The 15,210-nt window shown below is 34.4% G+C and overlaps 1 protein-coding gene across 1 annotated transcript in view; it reads left to right on the plus strand.

Moving 5' to 3' along the window:
- The window catches only part of LOC140437924 (carbonic anhydrase-related protein 10-like), a 907,307-nt gene that overhangs the window by 565,606 nt on the left and 326,491 nt on the right, over positions 1-15,210 (plus strand). Inside the window, exon 5 of the mRNA XM_072527712.1 lies at positions 3,214-3,309. Coding sequence (XP_072383813.1) covers positions 3,214-3,309 — 96 coding nt within the window. The remainder of the gene's footprint in view (positions 1-3,213; positions 3,310-15,210) is intronic.

Below are 15,210 nucleotides of genomic sequence, written 5' to 3' on the forward strand. Positions count from 1 at the left end.
CAAGAAAATACTGAAAATACGGTAGAAGTTTCAAATGTAGACCAAATCCCTTTGGTTTGGTCTACATTTGATGTTATCCATGTTCCTAAGTATTTGTAGGTATCCACACTCTCAATTACAGTATCCTCAACAATCAATTAGATGTTTGTATCTGCTGATTTAGTCATCATCCTTTAGTATTTTCAAATTCATCCTTAGTACGTATCCATGAGAGCATTCATTAAGTTGTTGAATTACGTTCTGTAAATCATTGTTATTATCCCTCTTATCTTATTCTTACTGTATCCTCTGCAAAACGCAAGTTATTCAGGTCATGTACATATAAAAAATTATTAAAGAAATTTTAAAGTTGAGAGGACTGTATCCAGTTCAAAATAATCAGGACTAGTAACTAAATGTTACACAGAAAATAATTAAATTAAGTTTATAAAAACGCTTAACAGTAGTACTGTTATATATACTCGCTGTGTTCTCATATAAGTTTAATCTATCTTTAGAGAATTTAGGTGTACACGTCACTGTTTCTTATAATTGGTCATTATCACTAAGATTGGGAGAAAAACGTGATCACTTTAACATACATAAACTCGTCAAATAACTGACAGATCATACAAAACCTTGCAGTTTTAACAGTATTGTGAAGGATAATAAATTAATTACTGATCCCAAGGATCTATTTCAACATTGGAGAAACTACATACAGCAACTATACTCAGACAACACTAGAGGAAACACTGAAAGTGAATATAAAAGTGAACCCTCTCCCAAAATATTGAAGTCAGAAGTTGTAAGGGCAATCAAACAGAGCAAATGGGGAAAAGCACCAGGCTCAGACGACGTATACATAGAGGTTCTAACAATGTTAAGTGAAGACAATATAGACGCCTTGGTAGATCTTTTTAATGATATTTATGGGTCCAGTCAAATACCACAGGATTGACTTTAATCAACCTTTATACCAATCCAAAAAAGCCAAACGCTAATAGTTGCGACCAATTCCGAATGATCAGCTTATTGGGCCAGGTCCTAAAACTCTTCTTAAAGATAATTCACACAAGAATATATAACAGATGTGAAAGAGACATTAGCTTCACGCAGTTCGGTTTCAGACAAGGATTTGGTACAAGAGAAACACTTTATAGCTTAACTGTCCTACTTCAGAAATGCAGAGATCAGCAAAAAGATGTCTTCCTATGCTTTATAGATTACCAGAAAGCGTTTGATTGTGTTAATTATTAAGAATTAGTAAGATTGCTCCAGGAACGTTCGATAGATGAGAATGACCTTAAAATCATAAAGAACCTTTATATGAATCAAGTGGCATCTGTGAGAGTAGGACTGGAATCTACATCATATTTCTCAATCGAAAAAGGTGTACGATAGGGTTGTGTTCTGTCACCCCTCTTTTTTAATCTTTACTCTGAAACATTTTTGATAGAGCCTTAAATGACACTGAAGATGGAATCAAAATCAACGGACAGACTATTAGTAATCTTCGCTATGCTGATGATACAGCCATAATAGCTGATAGCCAAGAACCGCTACAACGTTTAATAGATAAAATAAACACTGAAGGAGAACAACTGGGCTTGAAGATTAATATAGACAGGGCGAAGGTAATGGTGGTTAGCAGAACACGAAATATGCAATTAAATATAAGAGTAAACAATAAGAACATCCAAAAAGTCCTTAAGTTCAGATATCTCGGTAGTTGGATTACTAAAGATCTAGATCCAGACATAGAGATACGTAGCAGGATTGAACAAGCCAGAACAGCATTTACTAATATGAAAACCTTGCTAACCAACAGCAGCCTTAACTTAACGCTTCGATATCGCTTTGTAAAATGTTAAATTTACTTCACACTGCTATATGGTGTAGAAACCTGGACCATAAAGGCCAATGTGATAAACCAATTGGAGGGAGGCCTTTGAAATATGGGTATTTAGAAGACTACTTAAAATTCCCTGGACAGATCACATAACAAATGTCGAAGTATTAAATCGAATGAGCAGAGAACGAGAATTGCTGACAATAATTAAAAAAAAAGAAAAACTGCTTATCTGGGTCATATATTTCAAAATTCCAAGTACCAGTTCTTAAAGCTTATTATGGAAGGGAAGGTAGAAGGAAAACGCGGCATCGGAAAAAAGAAATACTCATGGCTTAAAACATAAGGGATTGGACAAACCCCGATGCCCATGCACTGTTTACAGCCACACAAGACCGAGAGTGTTACCGACGTATTTTGAAAATATCATGGATGGATCGCAAAACAAACGAACAAGTTCTTGAACTAGGAAAACAATGCGAACTTTTAAAATGCGAACGTATTTTGAAAATATCATGGATGGATCGCAAAACAAACGAACAAGTTCTTGAACTAGGAAAACAATGCGAACTTTTAAATTCCATAAAAATCAGGAAATTGGAATACTTGGGGCAAATCATGAGAGGTGAAAAATATGAACTATTAAGGAATATAATGCAGGGAAAAATCAAAGGCAGAAGAAGCGTAGGAAGACGTAAAATATCGTGGCTACGCAATCTCCGTGAATGGTTTGGATGCAGTTCAATTCAACTATTCAGGCGCGTAACCAACAAAATTATAATTGCCAGAATGATTTCCAATCTCTGATAGGAGCGGAACTTGAAGAAGAAGAAGAAGACCGAGAGGAGCATGCCAGAATTGTCGCCAACATTCACTAATTGGATAGGGCACCATAGTGATTTTATTTTTCATAATCTGTCAATATCTGTCTTCCTCAATGGTACGGTTAGAGTAAGGAATGGGAATTATTACTAAGGATTTAAAATTTTGGTTGGAAATTGTAGCAATAATAGAGCGAGAAATATTATATTGTTTTTTGCATGTAAAAAATACAAAAGTAACTTAAGACATACATGTTAGTCTAAAATGTGATTTCCTAGAATAATAGTTTTAAATTCCAAAAAGGTTTATTGATTACCTAATAAAAAGCATATCACGACTAACACAGATAGTTTTTTTAACAAGAGACGGTAACATTAAATACTGAGTATGTCAACCATTCAATTTAAACTATATTGTAACAAAAATATAAATGTTCCTTAAAAATATTGTATGATGTTTATTTCCCCTAACTTGGTTTTTTCTTTTTCTGTATTCCAAAATATTTTCCTTTACCGTACTATTTTAAACTGCATACTGATATGTAATTTTTTCTGTTGCAGATTCAATTGTACGGCTTTAATAAAGAATTATACCACAATATGTCAGAAGCACAACACAAATCACAGGGAATTGTTGGCATATCACTAATGGTTCAGGTGAGTAAGCACAAGCTAAAAGGGGGAGAGGGCGAGATAAATAAAATACGAAATTCAGAATGATTTGGGTTGGAAAGGTGTGGTTGGAATTGGAGTGATATTTAAACTTTCAGTATAATTGTGTCAAGTAAGTGGCTTTATAATAAGTTAATGGGAAGTTAAGTTTGTATGAAATTGTTTACTAAAAGAAGGCGCGTTTAAATGGAAAATGGATAATCTAGTATATCTTCACTGTCACGAACCATAATTTTCTAATTTCTTATTCTAACTTTTGGTAACTATCTTTTCAGTTTTGTTAAGGGATTTCAAGTATGCTCTGGTCAAATAAAGTGTTCAAAAATCTTTAATTTTGTTATTATCTTTAAGAGGCTAGATAACGTCATTCATGTTACTCGCATACTACCAATCAAATTGACTCAACCAGTGGTGATACTGCGATCAAGCAGGAACGGGAAACCACCTGATTATCTTCGTAGAGAGCGTTATGAAATGACAACTGACCGAGAAAGTTCTGTGCTCTGCAATTTGGCTCACAACTGGCACCATATCGATTCCGGGTAGAATAATTGAAATGGGAAACCGGGCAGATGGTTGTAGAAGACCTAGCAATATCTGTGAAATGGGATACTGGAAGACCAAACTTAGCATTACGTGGAAAACACCGCATGGCAACGGGGAATGTTAGGGGGCCACTAGAGCCAGGTAAACTAATATTAATAAACTAATTAAGGAGAGGATACATATGTATCTGCGGTACATTGGTATACTGGAAGGGTTAAGGATATTGGGGGGCTACACGCTACAAAGTTTTCATGTCAGGAGCTAAAAAATTAGGATAAAAAGGCGTAGCAATATTACTTAAAAAACATTGTGTAAAATATGTATATGAATACCTTCCAGTAAATGATCAAATAATCAAAAGAACCGTAAAACCCAACATACATATTATACACGTACATATGCGAAAATGCGAAGCGGCAAAAGATGTAGTAGAGGAAATATACCATCTGACACATGAGACCATCTTCAACCATTCGTAAGAAAGAGGCAACGGTGATAATAGGAAATAGAAATGCAAGAATAGGAATAACGAAAATAAAAAGGATGACCATTTGAAAGGAACGATAGGTGAGCATGACTTAGGTGTGTATACTACAGTATTTAAACATCATCTATGAAAAGTAGCAACATGGACTTCACCTAGAGGATGATACAAAAATCAAATAGATCTTGTCATTAAACTATGGAGAAGCTCAGTAATCAATGTGAAGATAAAACCAATTGCAGACTCTGGTTCCGACCACAACATTTTACAATCAGAATGTCGCATTAAGTTGTACAGTAGGATAATTACAAAAAAATAATAAAAATTGGTTCCAAAATGCCCAGAAATTTTTAAAGAAGCATTAGCAAAAGCTGGCCTACTAAAAGTCAAATATCTACCGAGAGAAGTCAAACACATATATTCTCAAAAGATACAATACAATAAAAAACTCAGAACATCGCAGAGGTATCGCAGAGGTGTGGAAACAGTATTGCAAAATAATATTATCTAATAGCGACTCAGAGATATTACAGAGAAAAAAATGAAAATAAACCACTAAAATCAAAAATTGATAAAATTTTTGGAATAAAAATGCTTAAATTCGTATAAGCTCAAGGGAAATATCTGCTGAGACACTCAAGGAATGGGAGAGGTAGCTATTAAACTAATATTTAGAATCTCGAATACCGGAAAGTGACCAAACGACTGGGGTAATTTTACCTTTATTTAAGAAAACTTCACCAACAGATTGCAAAAATTACCATACCGGAGCATTATTATCCTATGCGAGCAAATTACTTCTCATCATCGTCAATAAAGGACTAAAGACTATCCTACCACAGAACAAGAGAACACATCTTTAATATTCGTCAAATTACAGAAAAGTTCCAATGGTTTTATATAAAAAACTTATTTGTGCTTTGTTGACTACTTTAAGGCATTCGATATTGTAAAATGTGATAAAATATGGTATACACTTAAGGAAATGGTGCACTAGAACACCTAATCTATCTATTACAAGAACTGTATGTATAGAATACCGCTAATATAAGAGTTAAGAACGTGGTTTCAAAAAACTTGAAATTTAAATCTGGATAATATTTTCCATTCTATCCGAGATATACTGTGAACATATTATGCGTCAAGTTTTTAACGAGGAATGACAAGGTGAAGCAACTATGGGAGAATACGATATGCTGATGATACGGTTATATTAGCGTCTTCAGCAGAAGAACTGGAACAAATTATAAATAAGTTGGACACGGTGAGAACGGCATATGGTTTGGTATGGCAAAAAACCAAAATAATGATCATCTATATAATATATATCCTCTTTTCTTGTCATAAAATAATCTATTTGGGAGTGATTTTTTGTCTACCTTTGTATGTAATAAGTTGATTTTTTTTAAAGAATGTGCTAACAATTGTCTTAACTAATACTCTTGAAATAGCAACAGATTAATGGGACATTAATTGCCCAATACTAATAATTGCTGATCTGCGGGTACTCATAAAAAGTAGGAGAGCAAGAACAAACGTCGTTTAATTTTTATATATCTAGAGATGGATTTCAAAGGCGAAAGGCAAAAAAATTACACTTTATGTAAATATGAATTGGATGTAGAATACATAATCTAGTTACTTATTCCATTTTAATTTCATTGATTGTTTAATCACTCATAAGATTTAAATTAATAAAAAATCAAAAGATACTGGATTTAGAAAAACAAAAAGTTTCTCCCCGGTGGGGAATCGAAATTCGTTCCTTCGCGTGCAACGTAAAAAATATAGACGTGAAGATAGCCACGGTTTTAGTGACGTCAATCGAAAAGAGCAAGACTTATATCTGTTTATATGAGAAAATAAAATTGTTTTTACTATTTTCCTTCACTAATTTCATCATATTTTCTCACTTCTTAAACGTTCCTTGAACTTTTACACTACTACTACTAAGTATTTCCACAGTTTTCACTGTCTTCCTTCACTCAACCGTTTTCTTCAATTTTCCCTGTCATTCCAGTCTCCATCTCGCAGGGTTCTTTTCTCCATAGCCTCGTCGATTTCATCTCTGAATGACCTTCGGGGTCTTCCTCTCTTTCTTCTTCCAATCGGGCTTCATTCTGTGATTTTGTTTATCCAGCGTCCTCTGTCCGCTCTTCTGACGTGGCCGTACCAGGATAGTCTCTCTCCTCTATATAGTCGATTATGCCTGATTGCACTCCCATTCTCCGCTTAATCTCTGCGTTTTCAATTCTGTCTCTTTTTGTAAGTCTACAGCTTCTCCTCAGGAACTCCATTTCTACTGCTCTTATTCTACCTCTATTTCTCTTGTTTATTGTCCAGTTTTCGGACCCATATGTCAGGATACTTCTTGTCAGGGTATTATATATTCTCTTTTTTGTCTTTATCGTAATGTTCTTATCCCACAACACTGAGTTTAGTTGTCTTATACAGTTTCTTGTTTGTCCCAGTCTGTTGTTTATATCTTCTTCTGTTGTTCCCTGGTTCGATATTATGGTTCCTAAATACTTGAATTTATCTGTTCCATTTATTTGTCTTCCCTCGTCTATCTCTAGGTTTCTCATATCCTTGTTTTCTGTTGTTAGGTATTCGGTTTTCCCTAAGTTTATTTCCATTCCGTTGTTTTTATATTCTTCTTCTAGTTTTCTGAGCATAAAGCTGAGATCTTCTTCATCTTGTGCGATGACTACTTGATCGTCGGCAAAACTTAAGGTGTATAGGTATTTGTCTCTTACTGGTATGCCCATTCCTTCGCACTTTTTCCTCCATGGTTTGAGTGTCTTTTCCAAGAATATTTTAAACAGAGTAGGGGACGTAGCACAGCCTTGTAGAAGTCCTTTTGTCGTCTTAAATGGATTGTAGGCTTTATTTCCACATTTAATAGCTTTTACAAATATTTCAAAATTAAAATTAGCGTAATTTGTTCAGTCGTTCTCGAGTTGTCATTAAAAAGTAAAAAAGAACAAATATTAAACTTTCACAAAATTTTAATATAATCAATTTACTGGTTTCGGACATTAACGTAAACAAATATCGTAACAGGAGGTTTAAATAAAGATAATCATCAATTTAGTTATCACATTCAACAGTTTATTTGAGAAAACTAATAACAAAATAATAGAACAAGTGATGGAAACTGAATACTTGGGAATACAAATATCAAGCTCCGGAAAAGTGGAAGAAGAAGTACAAAAACAGGTGAACATGGCAAACAGAGCAGCAGGATGTCTCAACAACACAATCTGGAGAAACAAATACCTCACAACCGAAACTAAAACCAGGATATATAAATCAACAATAAGACCGATAATGAAGTACACAGCGCAAACAAGAGTAGATACGGTGAAAACACAAAGACTACTGAAAACAACAGAAATGAAAGTCTTACAAAAAATAACAAATCAAACTCTAAGAGACAGAGTAAGAAGTGAGGAAATACGAGCGAGATATGGTATAGAGTAAATAAACGCGTGGACCAAAAGAAGAAAAGTGGAATGGAATCAACACATCGAAACAATGACAGAAAATAGAATAGTACGAATAGCAAGAGACAAATCGCCAAATGGAAGAAGATCATTGGGGCCACCGAGGAAAAAAGATGGTCAGACAACGTCAATTGCGGGTAAAAACCGAAGTAAAACAGGCATTTTGCCTATTTTTAAAGTAGGAAGAAGAAGAAGAACAGTTTATTTATATTATTTTAAGTAGTTTACTTATATTATATTTAAACAATCCAAATATTTATTATACTTAACGCTGACGCCACCTGGTAGCAGATCTACTAAGTTTTGCTGTATTTTTATTACCGCGTTACTGTGAAGTATACAATTATTTCTTACGTATTAAATGAGTTTTTAACCCATTAACTTTTGTAACTTAGATTTGTTTGTAACTGAAATTCATAAACAAGGAATAAAATTTTACAGGAGCTATAAATGTTTCAAACAATCTGTTGAAAAGGGAGGGAGTTTTCTTATTCTTATTTAAATCTAGGTATATTATTTCATTTAATATATTTGTTTTGGTAATGGTAGATTCAACCTATTCATCTGGCCTGAGAATGAACTTTAGTGTGAACACCGTATAAGAGCCAAAGAAAACGAAATTGTTAAAAGTTAAACCTATATAAAAAAAAAATATAAAAAATAATCAAGTGTTTATTGCATTTAGTATCAGCAGTAAGGTCAACATCATCATCATCATCATCCAGCCCCATTTTCACATCCATTGTTGGATATAGGCCCCCTTCAAACGTCTCCAGTTCTCTCTATCTCTAGCTGCTGCAATCCAGTTTGTTTCTATTCTCCTTAGGTCGTTGGTCCATCGGGTGGGTGGTCTGCCTCGACTTCGCTTGTCGGCTCTTGGTCTCCACTCCAATAATCTCTTCGTTCATCTTCCGTCTTTCATTCTAGTAACATGTCCAGCCCACCTCCACTTTTGTTTATTGATTCGCAGTATAATATCGTCTACGCCAGTTCGTCGGCGTATCTACTCATTTCTCACGCTATCTTTCAAGGTCGGGCCCAGCATTGATCTCTCCATTCGCCTTTGTGTTACCCTCAGTTTTTCGGCAGTAGCTTTCGTTAAAGTTAGGGTCTCTGCTCCGTAGGTCAAGACTGGTAAGATGCATCGGTTAAATGCCTTCCTTTTCAGGTGCTCTTGTAGTGCTCTTAAGATGGACGGTAGTTCCACTGTATTAAACGCCTTTTTAAAGTCTACAAATATCAATGCCATGGGACGGTTATATTCGTTAGTTTTTTCTATCAGGGTTTTTAGGCACTGCAGGTGATCGTTTGTTCCTTAGTACGGTCATACCAAGACCTAATTACTATAATGTTCTATATCACATGTGAAATAAGATGAATCATACGATAAAATGTCCTGTTTCAAACCAAGAATCACCCTAAGAGTATCTGTTTAAAATGGTGACAGCAATTTATCGACGATGCTGTATAATTTTTATCGAAACACAAAATCCTATAGACTGTCATCTACAAAAGAATACATTTGTGGTTGTACTATTAGTACATCCAAGTTTATTATGATTTTTCTTTTAAAATCCTCGTAAGACGGTGCTTAGATTCTTACGTAAACGACTAAGCGGGGTGCATTTGCAGCCCATCCGTATATCCATTTTTGTTATATGTAAATGTCAGGGAAATCGATTTAAAAGATAATTAGAACCTGTTTATTATACTAAGGAAAAATTTCATCAACAAAGTACTTACTTTTTCGTTAAAAAAATTAATTACATATTGTTGCAAAACAAACACATGAAATTTTTCGCAGAGTGAGCAACACAAATAAAGTTTATACTTTATGCTTCTCCATTGAATAATGTACTGAAAAAACAATTTTTATAAACTCACTTTTATTTCAAAATGATCCGATAAATATTTTATTTGCTTTTATCCATCATTCAAAGCTTTTAATTCCTAATACACCGTAACAACATTTATTTTTTCATCTCCCGTGTTTGCTGAATAATCTGGTAGAAATCAACAATTCTTTAAATCCTGCATTATAACTGGTAAATGATTTAACCGCGAGAAAAAACAATTTATATAGAAACGCTTTGCCCTAGAGACCTGCGATATGGAAACGTTCGAAACGGTGAGAGATGAATGCAAACACTGAAATAAAGGATATACACTTTAAAAAAAGCAAAACCAAAACCGAAAATATATGGTGAAAATAAAAATGATATTGACATAAGAATGGTTTTTAATTGAAAGTTGATGTAAGAGTGACGTTGTTTTACACAAATGATTCCATTGTCAAACGCAAGTGTCATCGAAATATTTAATTTTAATTTATAATTTATTTATGACATTTTATAAACAGCGAATTTAATTTTTATGAGTAGATATTGTATATAAAAATCTTCGCGTATTGTCAATATTTTACGCATTTATTGGCTAAAATAAACGATTTAAATTAACAGTGTAACACAATAAACGTAGAGCTCAGCATACTGTTTGGGGAGATGAAAGTGAAACGTCGGGAAATCCATTTGTCAACTTGGCCAACTTTAGAAATACAGCAATTTGATTTTAGCCACCATTATATTCTATTAGGCTTTTCTCCCGATTGTTTTACTTCTATTGTTGAAAATATATCCAGAATTGAAACAGGATGATCTGTTACGACTCTAATAAAAATTACTTTTGTGGTAGACGGCCATGGTTTGAAGGTAATGTATTTAATTAATTGGAATTGGTGCAGTAAGGGCAAGCTGGAGCAATAGTTAGAGGTTAAAAAAGTTAGAGACGGTATAACACTACTCCTATACAACAATCGAGAGAAAAAACATAAATCAGTTTGATAACAGATTTGTTTAATAGAAGATTTATTCAACTTGAAGAATAACTGATAAATGGAAAACCGCATTTAATAGCCAATAACAAAATAAACTCTTTTCAGAAAACGTTAGTTCTTTTATGTTCGCAAATGCAGGAGAAGGATATTTTAGCATTTCCTATACTGTCAGAATTAAAAAAATAATAATATAACTTTAATGCCAGATATATTTGTTGATATAATTCTCCACTTGGAAGATGTTTAAGAATTATTTCTGCAGATTATAAGCAGAATAAAAGATTATTCCAAAATTTACTGGATCAGAAATCCTTTTTGCCGAAAGCTTAACAAATCGGTTGAAATTGCAGAAAAATTAATCGATTTGACAGAAGACATTTCCGTGAAAGAAGTTGTTAAGAAAAATTATCACCAGACTTTTGCATCGGGTGTAAATTCGAGTATACGATGCTCTTTCAGCAAGCTATGCTGTTTTTGATACCATTGGTCGCTAGTTACGTGTGTGACAGTAGTTTCTCTGAACAGTTGTATATAAAAAATAAATATAGAAAGAATAATAGAAACAGAGTAACAAGTGCTTAATTACTGTTATGTACACAATTGATTTATTTTTCTTATATTAGGTATATTACTATTATTTTTTTAAACATCTTTGATTTGATAATTAGTACAATGTTACAAAATTAATTAATAATTATTTGCGAATTGTACTTAAAACTAACAAGCATACGTCCACATACCAAGATTAAATACTTAAGATAACTTAAATACACACTTATAACACATACACTTGTTCACCTATCTATACAAGTTCATATGGTTTGTTACGTTCAAATCATCTAACTTCCTAAGTGTTATCTAGGAATTAAATGACTTCTACGTTGGTACTTACCAACCGGAGCTTCAGAGTTCAAATAGGACAAGTTCTGTCCGAACTTGGAATCCTGGAGGCTGGAGTATTACAGGGAGTGCTCCTGTCACCCCTGCTGTACTCAATATTTACCGCAGACGTTCCCAAAACATCAGGAACCCTATTAAACCTTTATGCCAACGACACTGCAATAGCAACCAAGCACCTAAATGAAGACATAGCAGTTAACAATCTGCAAACAGCGTTGCACGAGATTTCAGCAGCCAGAGGAACGAGGAACAACATACTGTACAGAACAATTTCATCCAGTCGAAAAGCGAGGCAAAAACCTGTGAGTCATCATGGATTATGGACTAACATTAAACAAGCACGTAGATGTCATAGTGCAAAAAGCCAACATAGCTAAAGCATCCATCAGAGGACTCACAGGAAAAAAATCAAACTGAGGACTTAATCTAAAATAATATTATTAAACAGTATCGTTCTACCGATACTTACATATGCATCTATCGCATAGAAACACACCTGTAACACCACAAAGAATAGGATTCAAGCAGTTCACAACAGCTGTCTAAGAGAAGCCGTCAAGTCCCAAAATATGTAGCAGCACGCTTTATATTCAGGGAACTACAACATGACAGGGTGACGAAAATAATGAAGGATAGAGCCAGGACAAAATTTGGAGAATTGGAAAACCACCCTAGTCCCATACTCCGAGAGATCATGAGATACAACTCTTTCTATCGATGGAAACACAAAAAGCTTAAACAACAAATAGTGGAAGAAATAAAAAACAAAATAAAAGTAAAGTCAAATAAAATAAAAAGTAGTGACAAAATAACAATTGGAAGGAAGGTCAAACAAGGAAATAAACAAAATCACCAGAGAGAAAACAAAAACCTTAGAGAGAAAAATAAAGATACCAGCAGAGGATAGTTCGTAGCTCTAAATAGTCGATAAACACTGCCAATCTCCGCACTATGTGCGCCCCAAGGAGTAGGAAAACGAAACCCCAACAGGACCTCTTCTGTAGACATCCTACAAAAAAAAAACTAACAAAAAATATAAAAAAGCGGAAAAAAATAACAAAACACTAATAAAAACGGGCGAAAGTCAACTAAAAATAAACAAAAAACCCGGGCACGTAGGGCCTAAAGAGCCTCTGCTTCGGAGCAGAGGCTCGAGGCTCAAGCAAGTAATTTTAGAATTGTGGACAAGTCACTAGAGGATTACAGGAATAAAGTGCGTCACACTGTCCTGAATTTGAATTAGTTAGGGAACCATTTTGGTGTTCTATTACCCAGGACCCCCACATAAAGGACATTTGGCTGATAGTTGTGCCCTTATCGCGCATCAGAGTGCTATAGGGGGAAAAGGAATGGTCTGGCATTGGAGCGAGGTGGAGTGACTCCTATTTTACTCAACTTATTACACCTCGCTCCAATGAATTGTTACACCCGAACGTAATTCTAAGGTGTGAACATATCTCACAGGTCGTGTTTCATTAAATTGCTAGCTTGCTTGCTTCAACGTTGATATGAGTGAGAAGTTTCCTCTCGTTTCCTCTCGTTTAAACTCGTTTCCTGTTTTCATATCGTTGTAAGACGTCATCTGCCCATGCATTGTGAATTTATTCAGTGGTTACATCGCGGTAAGCTTTTTTAATCGTTCGAAGAAATATATTTTGATTTCGTTGTACTACCAGTCTAGTTGTTGACTTACTACAACTTCACACAGTTGTTTCCAATTCGTCCAAATTGGTTTTATTATAGACTGATAAATCACTCTTTTATATCTAAGGTAAAGTTTAATACGATTTCTGATTAACCAGTACATTTATCTAGTTTTGCGCCTAATTTGTTCAGCTTCTTGGTCTAACAGAATGATATTTTCTTAATGGAAACGTAAATAAATAATAATTATTAAAGTTTTATTGCTTATTTATTAAAAATAAAATAGTAAGTAACCACCATCCGTACCACCATCACCCCTGGTGATGTTGGTACGCCTAAATCTTTAAAAACATTAAAGTAATATACAGTTGCTAGTACGTTGGGAAACCCTGATCTAATAGAAGGAAGGCTGATTCCAAGGTTTTTTTAATTATGTTTTTTTTATGGTTGGTTATTAGTATTTAAAGAAAATATCAATGACGCCCTACTTTTTACAGATATCAACAAATAACCAAATGAATTCTTTCAGAATGTTGAAAAATAAATGGATCGATTGATTTTCATAAAAGCTAAATACTACGAAATTATTAAAGGTTATGGATATTGGTCTATATTTTTACCAAACTATTGCAATTGAAAGTTTTTGCAACTAAAGTCGCCATTTTCAATTTATTTGTTAAAATATCTTAAAATTCTATGTATATACCGACTAATGCAAGAAATTTTAGGATCTTGAATGAATGAAAAAGGAAAAACCAGATAGGTAATCAAGAAGAGAATAGACATAAAAAGGGTATTTGTAGTAGAGACATCAATATACTGCTCCGTTTAAGAATTACAGAATGCTTGCAGCGGCCATACCACTTTCGGAGTACGGTACGTGCCACAGTCAACTCCGCACAAGTAGGAGAGGGTAATTTAAGTTGTTGAGCAGGATAAGAGGAAGGCATTTGCAGGACCTTTTTCTTCTTCTTCTTATTTCTCTTTATAAGCAATTCTGCTTGTTCATTGGTGTATTAATACCTCTATCAAAGGTTGTCACTCCATCTTTTGCGCGGTCGTCTGATACTTCTTCTGCCGATTGGTGACTTATCTCTTGATATTTGGATGACACGTGTCTTCTCCATTCTGCTTATGTGGTTATATTATTTTTTTTCTATTTTGTGCCCAATCATTTATACACTGTACGTTACATTTTCTTTTAATATTTTCACTTCTCCTTCGATCTCTCAGCGTATTTCGTGTAATTCTTCTCAGTACTCTCATGTCTGCCGTTTTCAGTAGCCTTTGCGTTGTGGCTGTGTCTATGGCTATGTGGGTTTTGTTTCTGAGGCATATGTCATTACTGATATTACACTGCCTTTATAAATTCTTGACTTCATCTTAGTGTTAATGTCTGTTTCGCCATATAGTGTTGTTAAGGCATCCTGCTAGTTTATTTGCTTTTTTTTACTTGATCTCTTACTTCTCTGTGCTGTAAAGCTGACGACACTTTCGGAGAAACTCCTTCTAATCTAGATCTAGAACCGCTAGATAATCTAGCGCTAGAACCGCTAGATAATCTAGGTCTTATCTCTGTCGTTGATACTATACTTTCCGTACTCTTTGCGATCATCTGTCTTACAGTTACAGGGTTCATACCTATTTCTCTTTACATTCTCTCTTTCTCCGCTATCCATCTATTGCATTCCAGTATTGTGCGAGTATTATTGTCGGAGTATTTGCAGAATAGATATTTGTCTGTATCTGTCTTTCCAAATACATCAAGATACGCCCTAAAACTTCCGTGTCCTGTAGCGCTTGCGTCTGAAATTAATTCAGTCGACTGTGTACACAGTTCACCCAGTCCCTTAGGCTCAAGATCAGCAGCTTAGTCCACTGCTTTCCCTTTCTTCTTTTCTTATGGCTGTAGTAAAATGCTCTCTTCTCTCCTAAAGATATCTCTATTCGTTCTGTCTACTTGTTTTAGGTCG

This window comes from Diabrotica undecimpunctata, chromosome 1, assembly GCF_040954645.1.
Source record: "Diabrotica undecimpunctata isolate CICGRU chromosome 1, icDiaUnde3, whole genome shotgun sequence".
NCBI lineage: Eukaryota > Metazoa > Arthropoda > Insecta > Coleoptera > Chrysomelidae > Diabrotica > Diabrotica undecimpunctata.